The following is a 16,159-nucleotide window of genomic DNA, read 5'->3' on the forward strand; positions in this document are numbered from 1 at the left end:
TGGTATTCACTTTCTGTCAATATAAATTATTTTAATAATAGATTAATTTTTTTTTTATTATTTTTCTAAAATGTTATATCCAAAATAAAGACTATGTTAGCTTCAGAAAATAATAAAAAAATTAAAATTATCAATGAAAGTGATATCCAAAATTATCAAATGATATAATATTATCTGGTGTTCCAATTAAATATGTGGCAGGTCAACCTCATAACTCCAGTCAACCAAAGCGCGTCTGGTCAACATGACAGCAACTGTCATGAAGCTGATGATTTCTCTGCGGTGGTCATCAAAACCCTAATCCACTGTAGCAGAGAACAAACAGTAATGGGCATGCAGGGCAACCTTGTCGCACAAGTAAACTGGTCTCTTCGATCGAAGGATTGAAACCTTATATTCTCTCTAATGTGGGCTGTCAAAACAATGACGATAACATGAGCTGTAGAGCATATATATATATATATATATATATATATATATATATATATATATATATATATATATATATATATATAATGTTGGGTTACTTAGCAGTGTTTGTGATGGTAATTTTGATCATGGGCGTCATTTCATGTCGACATGACGCATGAGCAGTTCAAGCGAGGTGGGAGCGAAACAGTAAAATAATACGGAGGACGTCACCGGGAAGAGCGAGGATGGCTGGGCTTAAGTAGAGGTGGCGGAGGTATTTATGGAGGGTTTAATTGGCTACCGTGGACTCCCCTCACGCACCGGAAGCTGGTTCAATCTCCGGCGAGAATTCATCGGGCTTGTCGGGGAGAGAGAGAGAGAGAGAGAGAGAGAGAGAGGGACTGTGTGTGTGTGTGTGTGTCATCACAAAGTGGCCATGTTTAGGGTCGATGGTGTCCACGATCTTTTCTCTTACCCTCTGCCAGTTTTGAGCCTGAGCTGAAGAGAACGATAGTAAGAGCGAGAGAGGGAGATACAGGGATATGGATTTCGAGGAACATGATGAAGGAATAGAGGAGACGGCCTTGCCGGTGGGATCGAGTGACCACACCGTCACGGGGAATTCTGATCTAGGAGGAGGAGGAGGGGAATCGGCGTCGGCGACGGCCGGGATGGCGGTGAGAGGGTCGGGGCACCGCAAGACGTACGGTGGCAGAGGCGGGCGAGGGAAGTACCGGGAGTGCCTGAAGAACCACGCCGTGGGAATCGGGGGGCACGCGGTGGACGGGTGCGGGGAGTTTATGGCGGCGGGGGAGGAGGGGACACTCGACGCGCTCCGTTGCGCTGCATGCGGCTGCCACCGGAACTTCCACCGGAGGGAGGAGGAGGGAGGAGGAGCTGGTGGTGGAGGAGGCGCGACGGAGGTCATCGGGTACCACCCCCAGTTCTCTCCCTACAACCGCGCGCCGGGAGGGTACTTCCACCCCCACCACTCCACTGCCGCGGCACTCGCGTCGCCGCAGCAGCACAGGCCGGCACCGCTGCCGCTGCCGTCGGCGCGGGGCGGCGGAGGGCACAGCAGGGACGAGCAGGAGGAGACGCCGAACCCGATGGTGGGCGTCGGCGGCGGAGTCGGAAGACGAGGAGGCGTGGTGGCGAGGAAGAGGTTCCGGACCAAGTTCACGCAGGAGCAGAAGGAGAAGATGCTGGCTTTCGCAGAATGGCTGGGGTGGCGGATTCAGAGGCACGACGAGGCGGCGGTGCAGAAGTTCTGCGAGGAGACGTGCGTCAAGCGGCACGTCCTCAAGGTGTGGATGCACAACAACAAGCACACCCTCGGTAAGAAACATTAAAGAGACACAAGAGGATCGAGTCAGGGGAAGTTTGTTCCATCGTCTTCGTCTCCTCTTGTAGCCCGCTAACAATTGTCTTCCCATTTCACTGTTGGCTCCCAAATGAAACGCTTGGAAGAGTGGAGGTGACAACATAGAAGAATTAGAAATAAACAAGCAACTTTCGGATTCAAACTCCTCACTGTTGCTGGTTTCCTGTTTCGTTTGTTTCTGTTCTTTCGAGCTTTTCTTGTAATCTCGGTACTCACCTGTTAAGAACGACCAGAGAGTCGCTTCACGAACCCGTGAAACGTGTCCGCCATGCAACGCAGTAGATGTATCTTCTATTAAAAGATTAAACATTAGGAGTTGAGGATGTCACGAGCTGCTGCAGTCCAAGTGTTATCGTGTGGAACGAATAAGATTATTTCCTCTCTCTCTCTCTCTCTCTCTCTCTCTCTCTCTAACAATGCCATCCAAGTCTCGAAGGACCAAAGGAGACAGAGGAGGTTGGGTGCGATATCGGGGAGATTCGGAGAGTACGACCGAGGCTGTGATGGGCCGTGCATGGCTTCTTCCCTGTGATGGACGTTTGCTTTTTTGTCATCTATAGATCTGTCGCAATTAAAGTCCAAAATCACATATATCATATAATAATGAGAGCAGAGTATCATTGCACCCAAAAGTAAAAGCTTACTGACACCAATCTTATACATCGGATCTTTGTGTCTCCGAATCTTAAAGCACGAAGGTGTGAATCTCGATCATCGTTTATTGCGAATATTATTAATTAAGCCACTGCTGTATCACAATCTGGCCCATTAGATATAGGGAAGAAATGTCATGTTATAAACGAATTATTGGTGGCAGAAATATACTTACCGATAAGTTTCTGCCAGTTATGAATGGGAGGAGACAAGGATGAGTGCAGCTCTTTGGATTTCTGAGATAAGCGTTGAACACGACTTTCTTATCAGCACCCACTTCGAGAAAGCTTCAGATGGTAAGACCTGCGTCCAAATACAGATGAGTTAATGGTTCGTTTAAAGCACAAATAGTGAACGAAGTTAAAGACGTCATTCATCGATGCTTTTATCTGTCTGGATACAGCACAAGATAAACAATGGTGATGCTAAAAGTAGATGTCTCAATGCCTAAACAAACACTGACCTTAGCAGGCAAGAGAGGCAGTCCGCAGGCAATAACAATTGCTAAATAATTGTTGATGGCAAAACTCATAGAACTTCATCAAAGCTGTACTCGATAAATAGAAACAGCACAATAATTAAACATAGAGGATATACTCCGAGGCTTCTGCGGGGTCCGAGGAGCATCAATGTACGTAACCTTATTTTTAAATATTTAAAGAGACTATTTTCCTAACTTGAACTCTGATCGGTAAAGAAATAATCTTACCATTGTATCAAAACCCGTCCTCAATAATAATCAAACATCGGGATTACATGAAAATTTCAATCTATTTTAGAAGCCTTTTGACATGTTGGACAGTAGTAGACGAGAATTTAGAAGGAATTTGAAAAACTACTTAATCGTTTTAAGCTATATGAACTTTAATCAATTGTCTCAAGAGATGGAGGAAAATATGCTGATCCAGATCGTGGATACACCAATGGTCACAACAGAATCCCACGGGGATTCCTGGTGTTCCCTTGCTAGAGCATTTGATTGAAACCTGGACATCATAGCCATTATTGTTATGGTCGTGCCACCTCTACATCACGCAAAGCTTCCTGGAGAATCTTTACAGCACTATCGTAGTTTAAGAATCCCATAAACCAAAATTCATGGTTGTCTGTGGAAACAACTTGAATGTATTTTTCTGCAGACTTCATTCTGTTTACTGAAGGGTTAACTGCTCTGAGCTGATTCAAAGGAACAACTACCTGCTCATAATCCAACAAAAACATATGTAAGTTATGGATCATCGTATGCTTAAAACAAAGACAGCCATTTCAATGTGTGACAAGAAGAGTGAATTAAAAAGCTTTAACACTGGAGAATACCATCATTTTAAAGGTTTAAGAGTCAGGAAGAAGAATCAATCAACATGATAAACAAAGAAATGGCTCGGTGATAGAAGTTATATGATAGAAATGAAGAATAGTTGAAACAAATTCCAAAAATTGAACTTCACAACATCACATCAAAAAATAGATGGGCACATGAATTTTCATTTTAGTGAGCAATTAGTATACTCTCGTTCATACTTTCAGAGTGTAGCTCATGTCTGCAAATTCTTTTCTACTAGGTGAGGAAGTCCATGATCGTTCATTATCAAGTGCAATTTAACTTACAAATTTAAATGTTACAATAAGAAATTAATCTTGTTTGTTCCAGGCAGATCTCTGAAATAAAGTTTATATCCTGACAAGACTCAATCAAGAATGACAAAGATCATTTGCTCAGAAATCAGCCATGTTTGATCCTAAATTGAGTGCCATAATTTGGGCTGCTACAGCGGCTCAGCTCTTTTTACTAGATTCGTTGGCCCAATGTTGGGCCGTGATTGATGACAAGGCTTTCCATGATGTGTGCTTACAGGATCTGGATGAGTCAGACAATAAATGATGGAGACTGAGGATAGGAGGAGATCTAAGAAAGGAGCCCCGAATGGCAAAAGGAGAAGAGGATATCAATTTACCATGTTTGAAGGACTGCCATCAAAATTGGTTAAAACTATGTCACCCTTTTTTCGACTTAATGGGAAAGGGTTCTCATACAAACAGGAGAGGAAAGAGACTGGTGTCTCACTGTAATAAAAAATGTGGCACGGTTATGTAGTCTGGTACCATAGAGGTATCGCAGCACAAAATTCATATGGTAGCTTCATGTCTTTATAATATAACAATTGGAGACTTATATTACCAGTTTAGAATTTTTGTTAGGAAGAAGATTTGGGCACTAGTAGCCCTGTAAATAGACATGGATATAAGCCTCTAACATTCATGCTTTCACTATTGCTTTGTATTTTTGCATAACTAAAGTAGTAATAACTAGTATTAATCCTAGTAGATAATTCTCTTGTGAGTCTTTGACCTCTTATTGGAGCACAACATTTTTTTAGGTAATAGACACACCCAAGAATTTTGAATCAAATGAGCCCTAGAAACTTTCTCCATATTACAACAAATTACTATTCCTCATATGGTTAATGGTAAGTTGTGTATCTTTTCTAGAAATGAAGTGCATGAAGGAAATCAGTTCAAACTGAAAAAGTATTCAGAAGTTGGATGTAGGAAAATTCTATAGTATTAGTACCATTCCTTTGTTAAGAAACCTAGCTCCCTATAAGAAATCTAGCTTCCTATACATATGAATGATTGGATGTCAATGTATAGACAGTGATGAATCTGTTTCTTTGCATCACCATCTGTACATTGATACACATAGTCATGTACCAATATATTTTTTAAATCACAGTTAACAACACTATCTCTGATACTTGGTCGATCCGAGTAAAAGAAGAACCCAAGTTGTACATGCTAAGTGATACATACCTTATAATAACTCCATTCAGTTTGATCTCCAATTTTATAGGGAAGAGGATTGTCACTGCAGAATGCAAGTTTTGTGGTGGAAAGATAGAGAACTCCCATAACAGGACCAGCAGATGTTGATAGATAGCATGCATGGTATTTCCTAAGTTGCTCTTCAGAAAGTGTGTCAAAAGTTTGTTGAAATATCTTATCATAACCACCTTCTGCAATCACTTTGGTTCCTTGAGCAATTCTTCCCATGGTAGCTTCAACAAAACTAGGTCCAGTGTTCACTGTATAGAATAAGAGAGCAAGATATTGATAGAGCATGAAACCAAGCTTCGAAAAAATAAGAATAAAAATTAATGTTTGCAGAAAATAAAATATTGAGTTGAAGTCAAGGAACAAAAACAACTTTCAAGTAATTTTGACAAATATAAGTTACCATATTAAGCAAGAGTTTTTTTGCCACTTCAATTATAGCTCTTTACAAATAAATTCTACATAGCATACATGAACTCGTCAGTCTGTCCAGAGTTTTGGGTGCAACTTCATTTTCTTGCATCACCTTAAAACATGGAACATGTATTATCTCTGTGTCAAGATATATATGGCAATAGAAAAACTATATCACTGGAAGCGTACAGCATACAGAGTCCTAGGAAATCCAAAACCACATTGTTATTATTAGTCAAGACATATAGGTATGCACCATTACTGTCCTTCATCATATTGTTAAACATGATGGAAGTAACAGTTGGTAGTCAGTGACATTAGCCATGGTCATCCTCCTCCATGGTTTCGCTAGCTATCCAAAATAGCACAATTCTAAAAACTTTCCAGTATGATCTCAAAATTAAAATTCACAAAGAATGACTGCAATTAAATTGTTGAAGATATCTTGCCAACTTATATCATCTTACAACAACAATTAATAACATTCTAGTTATTATGTACATAAGATGTAGGCATAGTACATGAATTTAAAAAAAAAAGGGAGAAGATTTGTATGACTTTAAATGTTGGGACCTAGTGATATGATAAAGTTGCTTCTTTATGATCTAAGCGATGAGAAATTCAAGTCAGGGAAAGTCGGCATTTGCAGGGGACCATCCTTTTCTTTAAGACTTAAATGACTTTGTTAGTCTTAACTGCTACGTCATCAGTCATTACAATATCTTAGTCAATTTATCCCACAACCCCTTCCAATGGCTAATTTCACCATCAAGATCCAGTCTTAACTTATTTATTCATTTATCAACACAAGTTTTATACTGCCATCCCCTTATTTTTCTCAAACAATGTAAACCATAATTGAAATATGATTTAAAATAGCATGACTCTGGCTGTGATACTCTTTGTGTATAGCCTGCAAAGCAATGATTTATAAATATAGCTCACAGATCCAAATTTTCTTTCCATTTATGAATTTGTTTTTATATTTCATCCAATGACTATGATTTAGATAAATATGTAACCAGACTAGATTAAAGTCAATCTGGAAAATCAACGTTCTCACAAGCTAACACACCATCCTGCCATTACTCCTGCAATTGACATTCGATAGTATTACACAAAGAAGCAATGAATTAATTGCACAGTTTTAGGGGATGTTTTAGACGGATATATCCTTGATAGGATCTAATTAATAAACATAATAGCCTGTTATTAACAACTGCAAAGAGATTATTTCGTTGCAACTATCAAGATCGCCTGAGAAAGTCATATCTTTATGACTAACCAAAATTTCGGGTGCAAATGCATGTTTGATAACTTGGTTAACTATGAATGCTAACTCATATCCACGCATTCAAGAATTCCATTGTCTACTCAGTATCAGTTAATCTACGATATTGTTACTTACGGTGCTGCCATGCGTTTCTAGTCAAGTCCTCAGCTTTCTTCGCTGTCTCACCGACCTTGCTCCCCCATATCTTAAGCACGTTCTTCACTGTCTCCATCGTACCTGATCATCCACAACCCCCTCAATCAATCAAAACTCCAGTTAATTAATAAGACAAAGGGGAAATTTTGGTACTTCGGGAGGAAGACGAGTTCGCAGCGGGAGGGGGAACCGCATAAGTGTTCGACGCCGGCGGCGTTGCGGAAGCCGCGGGAGGCGCCTCCCTGGCCAGATGAGGCGTCTGGGACTCGGTGGGTTGCTGATGGGGCTGAGGGACGTCGGGGTTCGGAAGAGGCGGCCGCGGCGGCGAAGGGGGAGCGGGGTCCCCGGCTCGGAGATTGGTGTGCGGGGCAGCTTCGGGGGAGCGTTCGCCGTCGGACACCGCCTTGCCGGCATGTTCGACGGCCGGATCCATCCCTCAAGGATCGCAATTCTTCCGCCTCTCCCGAGATCGGAGGGCCGACGTTTAAATCTTCGCTATAGATCGGATGCGTTTGTTTCAAGGAAGGTAGCAGCGCCGAAACGTCCGGGAGAAGGAGAAGTTATATAGACAGCGAGATCTGAGATCTCGGCCGATATAAACAGTACAACGGTTCATGTAATTATATGTAAACTACGTTTCGGCCTCTTCTTTTTTTTTAATAGTATTCATAATTATGAAAAAGTAAAACATATAGGTTCATTTACTATAATAACATCAGTTTTACTGATAAAAATATAAAAATAAATGATAAAATAATAATTCAACGTTCTGTAGCGGACGACGTTGGTGGTGACTGACGGTGGAGTCGTTGGCATCGATATCGATGTAGTTGTCTGACAGCTTCCAACAACGATAAGGTCCACTCTTATCGTGACATCACCCACCTTCACAAGGAGTGTGCTGTTAATCTCATCATCGCCTGCGTCGCTCTACATCTGCGTCGATGTTGATACAGTTGACGAGCAATAATTACAACAACGTCGATGCATATGGTGATCTATGGCGAAGACGGTGGCCACCTCGACCCCTCCCCCTTTGCATCTATGTCGACATTAACACAATTGCTAAGCGACAAAAGGACCGCTTAGCAACTGACTCGGTGTTGATGCAGTTGCTGAGCGACCATTTTGTCGCTCAACAACTACATCGACGCCGACACAAAGGAGGAGGGGTCAAGGTTGGGATTTACTCAATGGGTCAACGATGAGATAACCACCATCTTTGATGTAGATGTTGTGATGACCACCACCATCAGCGTCAACGTAGATGTAAAGCGACGTGAGGTGGGTGGCGATGAGGTCGGCAACGCATTCCTCATGGAGGCGAGTGGTATTGCTAACCCATTGGGCGAATCCCAACCTCAACACAAAGTTGGGGTCATTGGAGCTCCTACCACTCCCTATATCAGTTTCGACACCACCTCTCGCCAAGTGGCACTTTTGTTGCTCGACAACTATGTTGACACCGACACAAATGTAAAGGTGGAAGGGTCAAGGGTGAGATCCGCCTAACGAGTTAGCTGCAAGGAGACCACCATTTTCGCCGTTAACACTGTGGCGACCACCACCATTTGTGTCAACACTGACACAATTGTTGCGTCAGTGTAGATGCAAAGCGATGTAAGGCGGAGGACGATGAGGTCGATGGCACACTCCTCATAGAGGTGGGTGGCATCACGGTAAGAGCGGACCTTATTGTCTGTCAGAAGTAGCCATGGGATCCACCTAATGGGTTAGTGGTAAGGTGACCACCATCTTCGCCGTTAACACCGTGGCAACCATCGCCATTTGCGTTAACGCCGATGCAATTGTCGCATCAGTGCAGATGCAAAGCGGTGTAGGACGAACGATGATGAGGTCGATGACACACTCCTCACAGAGGCGGGTGTCATCATGGTAAGAGCGGACCTTATCGTTGTGAAAGGCAGCCAAGCAATTACATCGACATTTTCGTCCATCACCGAATGTTAAAATTATTTTTTTATCTTTTATTTTTATGTTTATATCGATAAAAGTAGCATTGTTAAGATAAATAGATATAGATGTTTCACTTTCGTAACTATAAAGATGTCAATATAACTTTTTAAATACAGTTAACTACAGTAACAATATATAATTAGCCCATAACTTTATGATGCATTTTATTTTATTTTCCTCAATTTATAGCTATATTTTTCTTATGCTTACATTACAATTTATAGCAAAATCTTAAAGATATCAGGTAGACTAATTAATAATAATCTATGATTATTGATAACAGTTTTTTGAGATTCATCATTTATCCTATGTGAAAAAAAAGATAACTGTTAGATATTTAATTTGGAAAATAAAAAGGGATCCTTCACATCTCTCTATTTGTGTGATATGGATATACATAAGTGACTCTTAAAGCATATAAGTCTCCAACTAGTTCATTGTCTACAAGCTTAGACAAGCCAAGAACTCCATTTTGCATATCCAGAGAAGCATATAAATTGAAATGAAGGAACCATGATCCCCATTTCCAAACAATAATGAAAGGAATAAAACTACACCCCCATGGAACAATTTTGCAATGTCTCTTGTTCATGAATAGGAATCAGGTGAAGATCTACAAGCTGGTTTCATTTCAGGACATGAACAGAGATGATGAATGTAATCCTCAGCTGGTGCCTGCACCAACTTATATTTCTACCTCAGCTGTTTGTCTGCAGGGGCAGAGTAAATAAAACTGCCCAAAGTGCAGTCAGACCACATTCATATCATCAAGGAACTAAATATGATTTCCTTAGACCTTTCAAAAAACAAACAATCTAAAAAATACTTTACAATTCACAGTCCAAAATGATCATCATCCTGTTTTATATTAAACTGTATCCTCCATAGAAGAAAACTTGACAAGAGCTAAGAAGAGAGTGAGAAACATAGACAAGGAGAAAAGGATAAAGGAGAAAGAGAAAGGAATTAGATACTTTTCTTACTGGTTAACCCCTTCAACCCAAATCTCTGCAGCCTTTCCAAAGGTTACACATGGGCAGCAGGCAGCCAACAGAGCTGCATGCAGGAGGGAGTAGTCAGTTTATCTAGCTTCAAGCTGGCAGAGACACTACCTTAAACAAATCTGTCAAGCATTGCAAAATGATATCCAACACATGACACATATATTCTTGCCACTGCTATGTGTCTTTGGCCTAACATATCATTCCTAATTTTCTTGATCAACAATCAACATAGTGAACCAATAAATCCCCTCAGACCATTGTGCTTTCTGGTCATTCTTTCAAGTCGGACTACTGCATTTGCATTCAGTAATAGCATGTCATATTATCATCTCATACTGAATTTAAACATAACTTCAAACAAAATTATGGCATGTTCAACCTTCATAGTACCATGAAACTTTTATTAATATACCATATGCCGCAAAGACATAATATACTAACTCCTATCCATGGTTTGTTGATGTTGCAGTATTGTACAATAGATCAAGGATTTCTTGAAGGTACAACTAGCTGGCATTATCACATGTATGAGTACCTGGAGTATCAAAACAAGAAATAATGCACTGGACAGTTGAAGAAAGAACCATCATGATGTAGTAGTAATAATTCATTAGTTATCACTTCAATAATACAAGTCTAGCCACCACAAACTCTTTGCCCCATCTTGAGGGCTGATCAAGGAACCATGTAGATGCATCTACTTTCAATCAAGGAAATAGCTAAAGGTTGCAGAACTGGACATAAAAGAAAATTCAGAAGGCTGTATAGTTGTAGAAGTTGAATAGCACAAGGCAGTAAAACATCAGTAACCAAAAAATTAAATATCTAAACAATCAAACAAAAGAAACAGATCATAATGTCAAGTGAAACATCTTAGTCTTGGTCACCACAAAAAGCATAATCAAATACAAAAGAACATAGTCCACCAGTCAGCAAGAATAAGTAGCAAATTACGGAACACACCTTACAAGGAATGCTAATCTCATATATACATTTATTCCAATATATGCTATCTCTTGGCAAGCCAATTCCCAAACTGGTCTTCGAGTAGACTTTCCATTCATCTCATCCAACTGCAAATTTAGGGGACAACACCAGCCACACTTACTCAGTAAATATTTTCATGTGATGGGCAACATTCCTGGTGTAAGCCACCAAATGAAAACTCTGAGGGTGTCAACTGCTAAATTTTGTAACACCATTCTTCAGCAATCCCATAAAATATTGATAACCACTGAAATATCTGTCTGATAACTAATCTCAAACTTTTCCAACATTGATGTTGGATGATTAATCTCAGTATTGGTGGCGCAAGAAGATTGCAGCATATATATATTTAATGGAAAGCAGAAAAGATAAATAAAAAGATAAAATGATTGAAGAGTAGTAATTTAGAACTTTAGGTAAGGATCATAGTTTGTCTTGTCGGTCCGTATCGGTCAATTGTCGGTATGGTTCATACCAAACTGTACCGAGTTATACCAAGTATATTGACACATGATACATAAGAACATACCGATGTATCGCTCGTACCGATTTAACCAATCCCTTATCAGACCAGTACATACTGGCCAAACTGAGTGGTTTGTCATGATACAACGAACCTTGGTAAGGATATGTATCATCTCAACATAATCTCATTTTAAACTCTATACAAAAACTTTAATCAGAGATAAACTTCACTAAAAACAGTTAAGTTGCAGAGACTTTCCTAATTTAATTTAGGAAAGAATATATATATATATATATATATATATATATATATATATATATATATATATAATTTAGAACATTAGGTAAGGTTCATAGTTCATCTTGTCGGTCCATATCGGTCAATTGTCGGTATGGTATATATCTAAATGTACCGAGTCATACTGAGTATACTGACACATGATATATAAGAACATATTGATGTATCGCTCATGACCAGTCCCTTATCAGGCCAATATATACTGGCTGTACTGAGTGGCATGTCATGGTACAACGAACCTTGGTAAGAATCATCTAAAGATATTGTATCATCTCAGCATAATCTCATTTTAAACTCTATAAAAAAATTTTAATCAGAGATAAACTTACTTTCTGACACTAAAAACAGTTCAGTTGCAGAGACTTTCCTATTAACGTTGTGAAAACAACCCCGTAGCTTACAAGGGTTCTTAAGCAACAATTACAATAGCACAAAATAACTGGCATATGTTCAATGATAATCCAGAATCCTCAATACTGGACCACTTGTTTACCCAATGGAGTTACTTACACCATTGCAGAAAGTCTCCAGCAAAGCATCACTATCCATTAAAAATCAAGAGCACAAGATTGTTGAATATCTCCAAGATTAATATAGTTGCTTCACAGGATAAGTGTGATCTGTACACAAACATACTATCAAAAAGTTATGCTACAACAGAGAATTAAAATTACCATTTGCACTTTCCATATCATCAGAGTGCACAAAATATAAATTTTAGATAAGAAAAGCATTATGAAATAAGTAAGCTGCAACCTTTCATAAAAGGCTTGATACATTGACTTAACATGGCCAACTGCAGCAATTAAATCAAATGACATATGTCAACCACTAGTGAGATGATAAGTCAATGGCCAACTGCTGCAATTAAATCAAATGACATGTCAACCACTAGTGAGATGGACACGGTGATGGGAAGATGAGAAAGAAGCTTGAAATGATGATAACAATCAGAATTTCAAAATGGCAACAAATCACAAATTTTGAAAAGAATGACTTCAGAAGCACAAAATGGAAGAAATAAAGAAACTGCTCAACCATAACAGACAATTCAAAGACCCTAAAAATAAGGTATAAGAGAAGTTGCCTCAACATATGAACTCCCCTAGCGGGTAAAAAACAAAAACATCAAACAAAATAAAAGAAGCTAAACTCTTTATCATACGCTAAAAAAGGAAGCACTCTTCCCAACTTTGCAGAAATATTTCACTCTTATATGTCTGAACTTATAATTCTGATATTAGCTTTTACAGAAGGTTCATATCTCAGAATGCAAGATAAGAGACGATAAAGTTCCAAATACAACCACATGCTTAAGCAGTTGAAGCTTAGCTTCATACCAGGTTCTACAACATTAAGGATCCAACATTTGATGGTACGCTGACCTAATAACATAGGAGAACCAACACATCCGTCAACGTCCTCTTTCAAAGGCAATGCGGGACCTTCCAGATCCTCCTCCCTCATAGTCATCTCTCATTGAAGACCCAGCACTCGCCTTCATGGTTCCTCCACCACCAATTTTATCAAGGGGCTTTTTACCCTTCTTCACCTCAGTCAAGAACTGATCCAGACCGAAAGGATCATTCTCTTCCTGCTTATCAAACTCCACTGGCCTCTCTCTCTTACTACCAGATGGCCTGTCAGAAGCACCAGTAAACGCCTTATCGGGCTTGAACCTATCAGTTTTCAGAACCTTCTCCAGCTGTTCATCTGCACCTCCATACATATCTGCGTCAGTATCTTTCTTGGGCCTGTAGAGCGTGGAAAGCGTGGGCTGTGCCGTGAACAGGCCCTTATCATATATGTTGTATTGATCATCAGTCACAAACCCAGAGTCCATACCCTTGTCCTGATTAAAGAGCCTCTGGTCATACATAACTTCCCCAGCACGCCCAGCGCCAACATTTGCCATACCAAGAGCAACCTTCTCACTAATATCCCGGTCCCTGTCCCTAGTTGTCTTACTCTTTTTCCCCATGGCAGCATCCTTATTTTCCAGCCTTCTCTCCCTCTCCCTCTCACGTCTCCGCTCTTCACGGATCTTATCACGCTGCAGCCGCTCTTCTCGTTCATCTCTTGTTTCCTTCCTCTGTTCTTGTGGCTCTCCTAGTTCTGCATCATCAATCATGGTCTTATCGGAAGGCAGAGGAGCAGCAGGGGCCGGAGCAATGCCAGTCCTCTCAGAACGTGCCTTTTGAGCCAATGCACGTAGCTCCTGCTCCTTTCTTGCTTTTTCCTTAAGCATGAGCTCCTTCTGCACCTTTGATCTCATATCAACAGCTTCTCTTGCCTTCTGCTCAGCCACATACAAAGCCTCAGAAAGCTTAGCGAAGTTGTCATTAATTTGCACATCTTGAAGACCCCTACCATCCGCAGCCAGCCGCTTGTCCAAAGGAATCGTATAACCTTTTGGATTTTTCCAATTTGAGATGCAAGGAGGGATCTTCCAGTCCTGTTGGTCCTTCACTGTGACGGGTCGTGGTGGGGAGTGCATCACCGGCACCGGTGGCGACCCTGATGCCTTTGGGACCCTCTTGTGCTTGAACTTTGGCGGCTCAAGTGGATCGACAGGCATCTCAACCATCCGAATGATCCTCTCTTTTGCACCAGAATTGAAGGCTGCAGACTGCTGTGAGGGCTTGTACTTGATGAACTTCGACTCTGTGGATTGCGTAGGGACATTCTTTGGCTGGGCAGCACTCAATCTTACATTAACAATCTTCTCCAGAGCTTCCTTTGTCCGCTGGGTGCTCTCCTCAATCTCCTTTTCCTCCTCACTCTCAATCTCATCTTCCAAACCCACCTTTGGGACAAGGTCCTTGTGCTGGGAGTAGACAATTTTTGAAGCATTCTCATTCTGCTTCACGACTGCATCAAAGGCAACTTTCCCCTGGGAATCAACAGTGAGGGCGAGGATCTTGGAACCAGGCTTCTGATCCTTCCTCCCCATGCCAAGGGGATACTGGGCGACGTGTATCTCAGGGAAGGCACCGCCATCACCAAAGTCCTCAGGCTTCCTGGGAACGAACCCCGAGCGCTTACCATAGGGCGGGACTGGATTCGGTTTAATTGCTACAGATCTGGTGGATTCTGAGGAGGCGCTGTACCGCTCCTTGAACCACGGGTCGTTTGAGTGGTCGTAGTGCGAAGTGGTGCTCGACTTTGACGGCGGCAGAAGGTCCTTCAGGGTCGCCATGACAGAAGATCAATCACCTGGTATGACTCAACAGACAACAAAATCGATCAATTTCTAAGAGTTACATAGAAACCCTAATTCCAATAAGAAGAACAATCAACAAAAGACGCCCTTCTTTATGACTCCGTTGTGCAAATCTATACCACAATCATCAACAACGTAACTCAACCTTAGGTCAGACTAACGAACGATCTTTTCCAATCGAAAGATCTTTAAAAAGCAAATCAGAAACCCTAAGATTAGGATAATATGACACAAAAGAAAAACCTTTTTCCTTCAAATCCATCAACGAAAACAATCGAAATCAAATAAACCACAAAAATAACGATAGAAAGACCAGCTTTCACCCAAAAGAAAGTCGAAGAACCCGCGGAGAAGACCCGATCAGATGAACAAAAACAACATAGAAAAGGTATGAAAGAAGAAAGACGAGAAGTAACGAACCGTAGTTTGTACCAAGAACTTGAGATCAGATCAAGTCCGAGCGCAACGAATCCCACGACAAGATGGAGGAGAAGAAGAGGCGGAGAGGATTTTGGGGGCTTAGGGTTGGCGATTCGAACTGATCGGAAACACGACTTCCTCCTATAGAGGAAGTGAACACAATCGGTTCGGGCCGGTTCGGTTCACATTTGGGCCGGCCCAAATTAGTCAGGTCTTGAGTCCTATAGAGATAGTAAGCAATTATCATGAGAACAACACTGTTTGATAGGTTAAAATAATTGTATTTTTTTAGTTAATCATTGTATTTCATCTGGATATAATAAATCATATTTATTTTTAATTAATTAATTAAGTATTAAAGATATTAACTTAATTAAATATCCTTCCAATTTTATCGGATATCTATGAAAAGATAATATTAATTGAATATGTCAACAAGCGTAAAGATCTTAATATAAAAATAATTTATGTCCAATGTATATTCTAATAGTATTTTTTTTTTGTGCAAGCCAAAAAAATAAAAATAAAAATCTTCCTTCTAGTTGTGTTATATTTTGGTGGGATGATGAAGGAAAGTGATGGAGATAAGCAATGAAGAGAATGAGGTGAGGCAATGACAACATTGATGAGAAATGGTGATGTTACAAAAGAATAAAGGAGT

The 16,159-nt window shown here is 40.5% G+C and overlaps 3 protein-coding genes across 3 annotated transcripts; 1 reads left to right on the forward strand and 2 right to left on the reverse strand.

The window, feature by feature from the left end:
• Positions 1-824: 824 nt before the first annotated feature.
• On the forward strand, positions 825-1,937 carry LOC135666510 (zinc-finger homeodomain protein 1-like). Its single transcript, XM_065178091.1, has one exon. The coding sequence runs from the start codon at positions 954-956 to the stop codon at positions 1,761-1,763; it is 810 nt and encodes a 269-aa protein (XP_065034163.1). The 5' UTR covers positions 825-953; the 3' UTR covers positions 1,764-1,937.
• A 1,315-nt stretch (positions 1,938-3,252) lies between these two features.
• Positions 3,253-7,665, reverse strand: LOC135666509 (GEM-like protein 1). The gene is made up of 4 exons (XM_065178090.1): positions 7,278-7,665; positions 7,104-7,205; positions 5,261-5,532; positions 3,253-3,646 (listed from the first exon to the last, which is right to left on the reverse strand). The coding sequence occupies exons 1-4, from the start codon at positions 7,555-7,557 to the stop codon at positions 3,458-3,460; spliced, it is 843 nt and encodes a 280-aa protein (XP_065034162.1). The 5' UTR covers positions 7,558-7,665; the 3' UTR covers positions 3,253-3,457.
• Positions 7,666-13,047: 5,382 nt separating this feature from the next.
• LOC103986716 (SNW/SKI-interacting protein A) lies at positions 13,048-15,618 on the reverse strand. Its single transcript, XM_009404806.3, has 2 exons — positions 15,499-15,618; positions 13,048-15,071 (listed from the first exon to the last, which is right to left on the reverse strand). Exon 2 carries the CDS (start codon positions 15,052-15,054, stop codon positions 13,270-13,272), a length of 1,785 nt encoding a protein of 594 aa, XP_009403081.1. The 5' UTR covers positions 15,055-15,071; positions 15,499-15,618; the 3' UTR covers positions 13,048-13,269.
• Positions 15,619-16,159: the final 541 nt, after the last annotated feature.

This window comes from Musa acuminata, unplaced genomic scaffold (assembly GCF_036884655.1).
Source record: "Musa acuminata AAA Group cultivar baxijiao unplaced genomic scaffold, Cavendish_Baxijiao_AAA HiC_scaffold_1104, whole genome shotgun sequence".
Taxonomy (NCBI): Eukaryota; Viridiplantae; Streptophyta; class Magnoliopsida; order Zingiberales; family Musaceae; genus Musa; species Musa acuminata.

What these genes read in the sequence shown, in the direction of transcription:
- LOC135666510 (XM_065178091.1), top strand. Translation starts at nt 954, where the DNA reads ATGGATTTCGAGGAACATGATGAAGGAATAGAGGAGACGGCCTTGCCG.
- LOC135666509 (XM_065178090.1), bottom strand. Translation starts at nt 7,557, where the DNA reads ATGGATCCGGCCGTCGAACATGCCGGCAAGGCGGTGTCCGACGGCGAA. An exon ending in TAGAAACGCATGGCAGCACC is followed by an intron (nt 5,533 to 7,103) that starts GTAAGTAACAAT and finishes TATTCTATACAG; the next exon opens with TGAACACTGGACCTAGTTTT. An exon ending in CTGAATGGAGTTATTATAAG is followed by an intron (nt 3,647 to 5,260) that starts GTATGTATCACT and finishes GATTATGAGCAG; the next exon opens with GTAGTTGTTCCTTTGAATCA.
- LOC103986716 (XM_009404806.3), bottom strand. Translation starts at nt 15,054, where the DNA reads ATGGCGACCCTGAAGGACCTTCTGCCGCCGTCAAAGTCGAGCACCACT.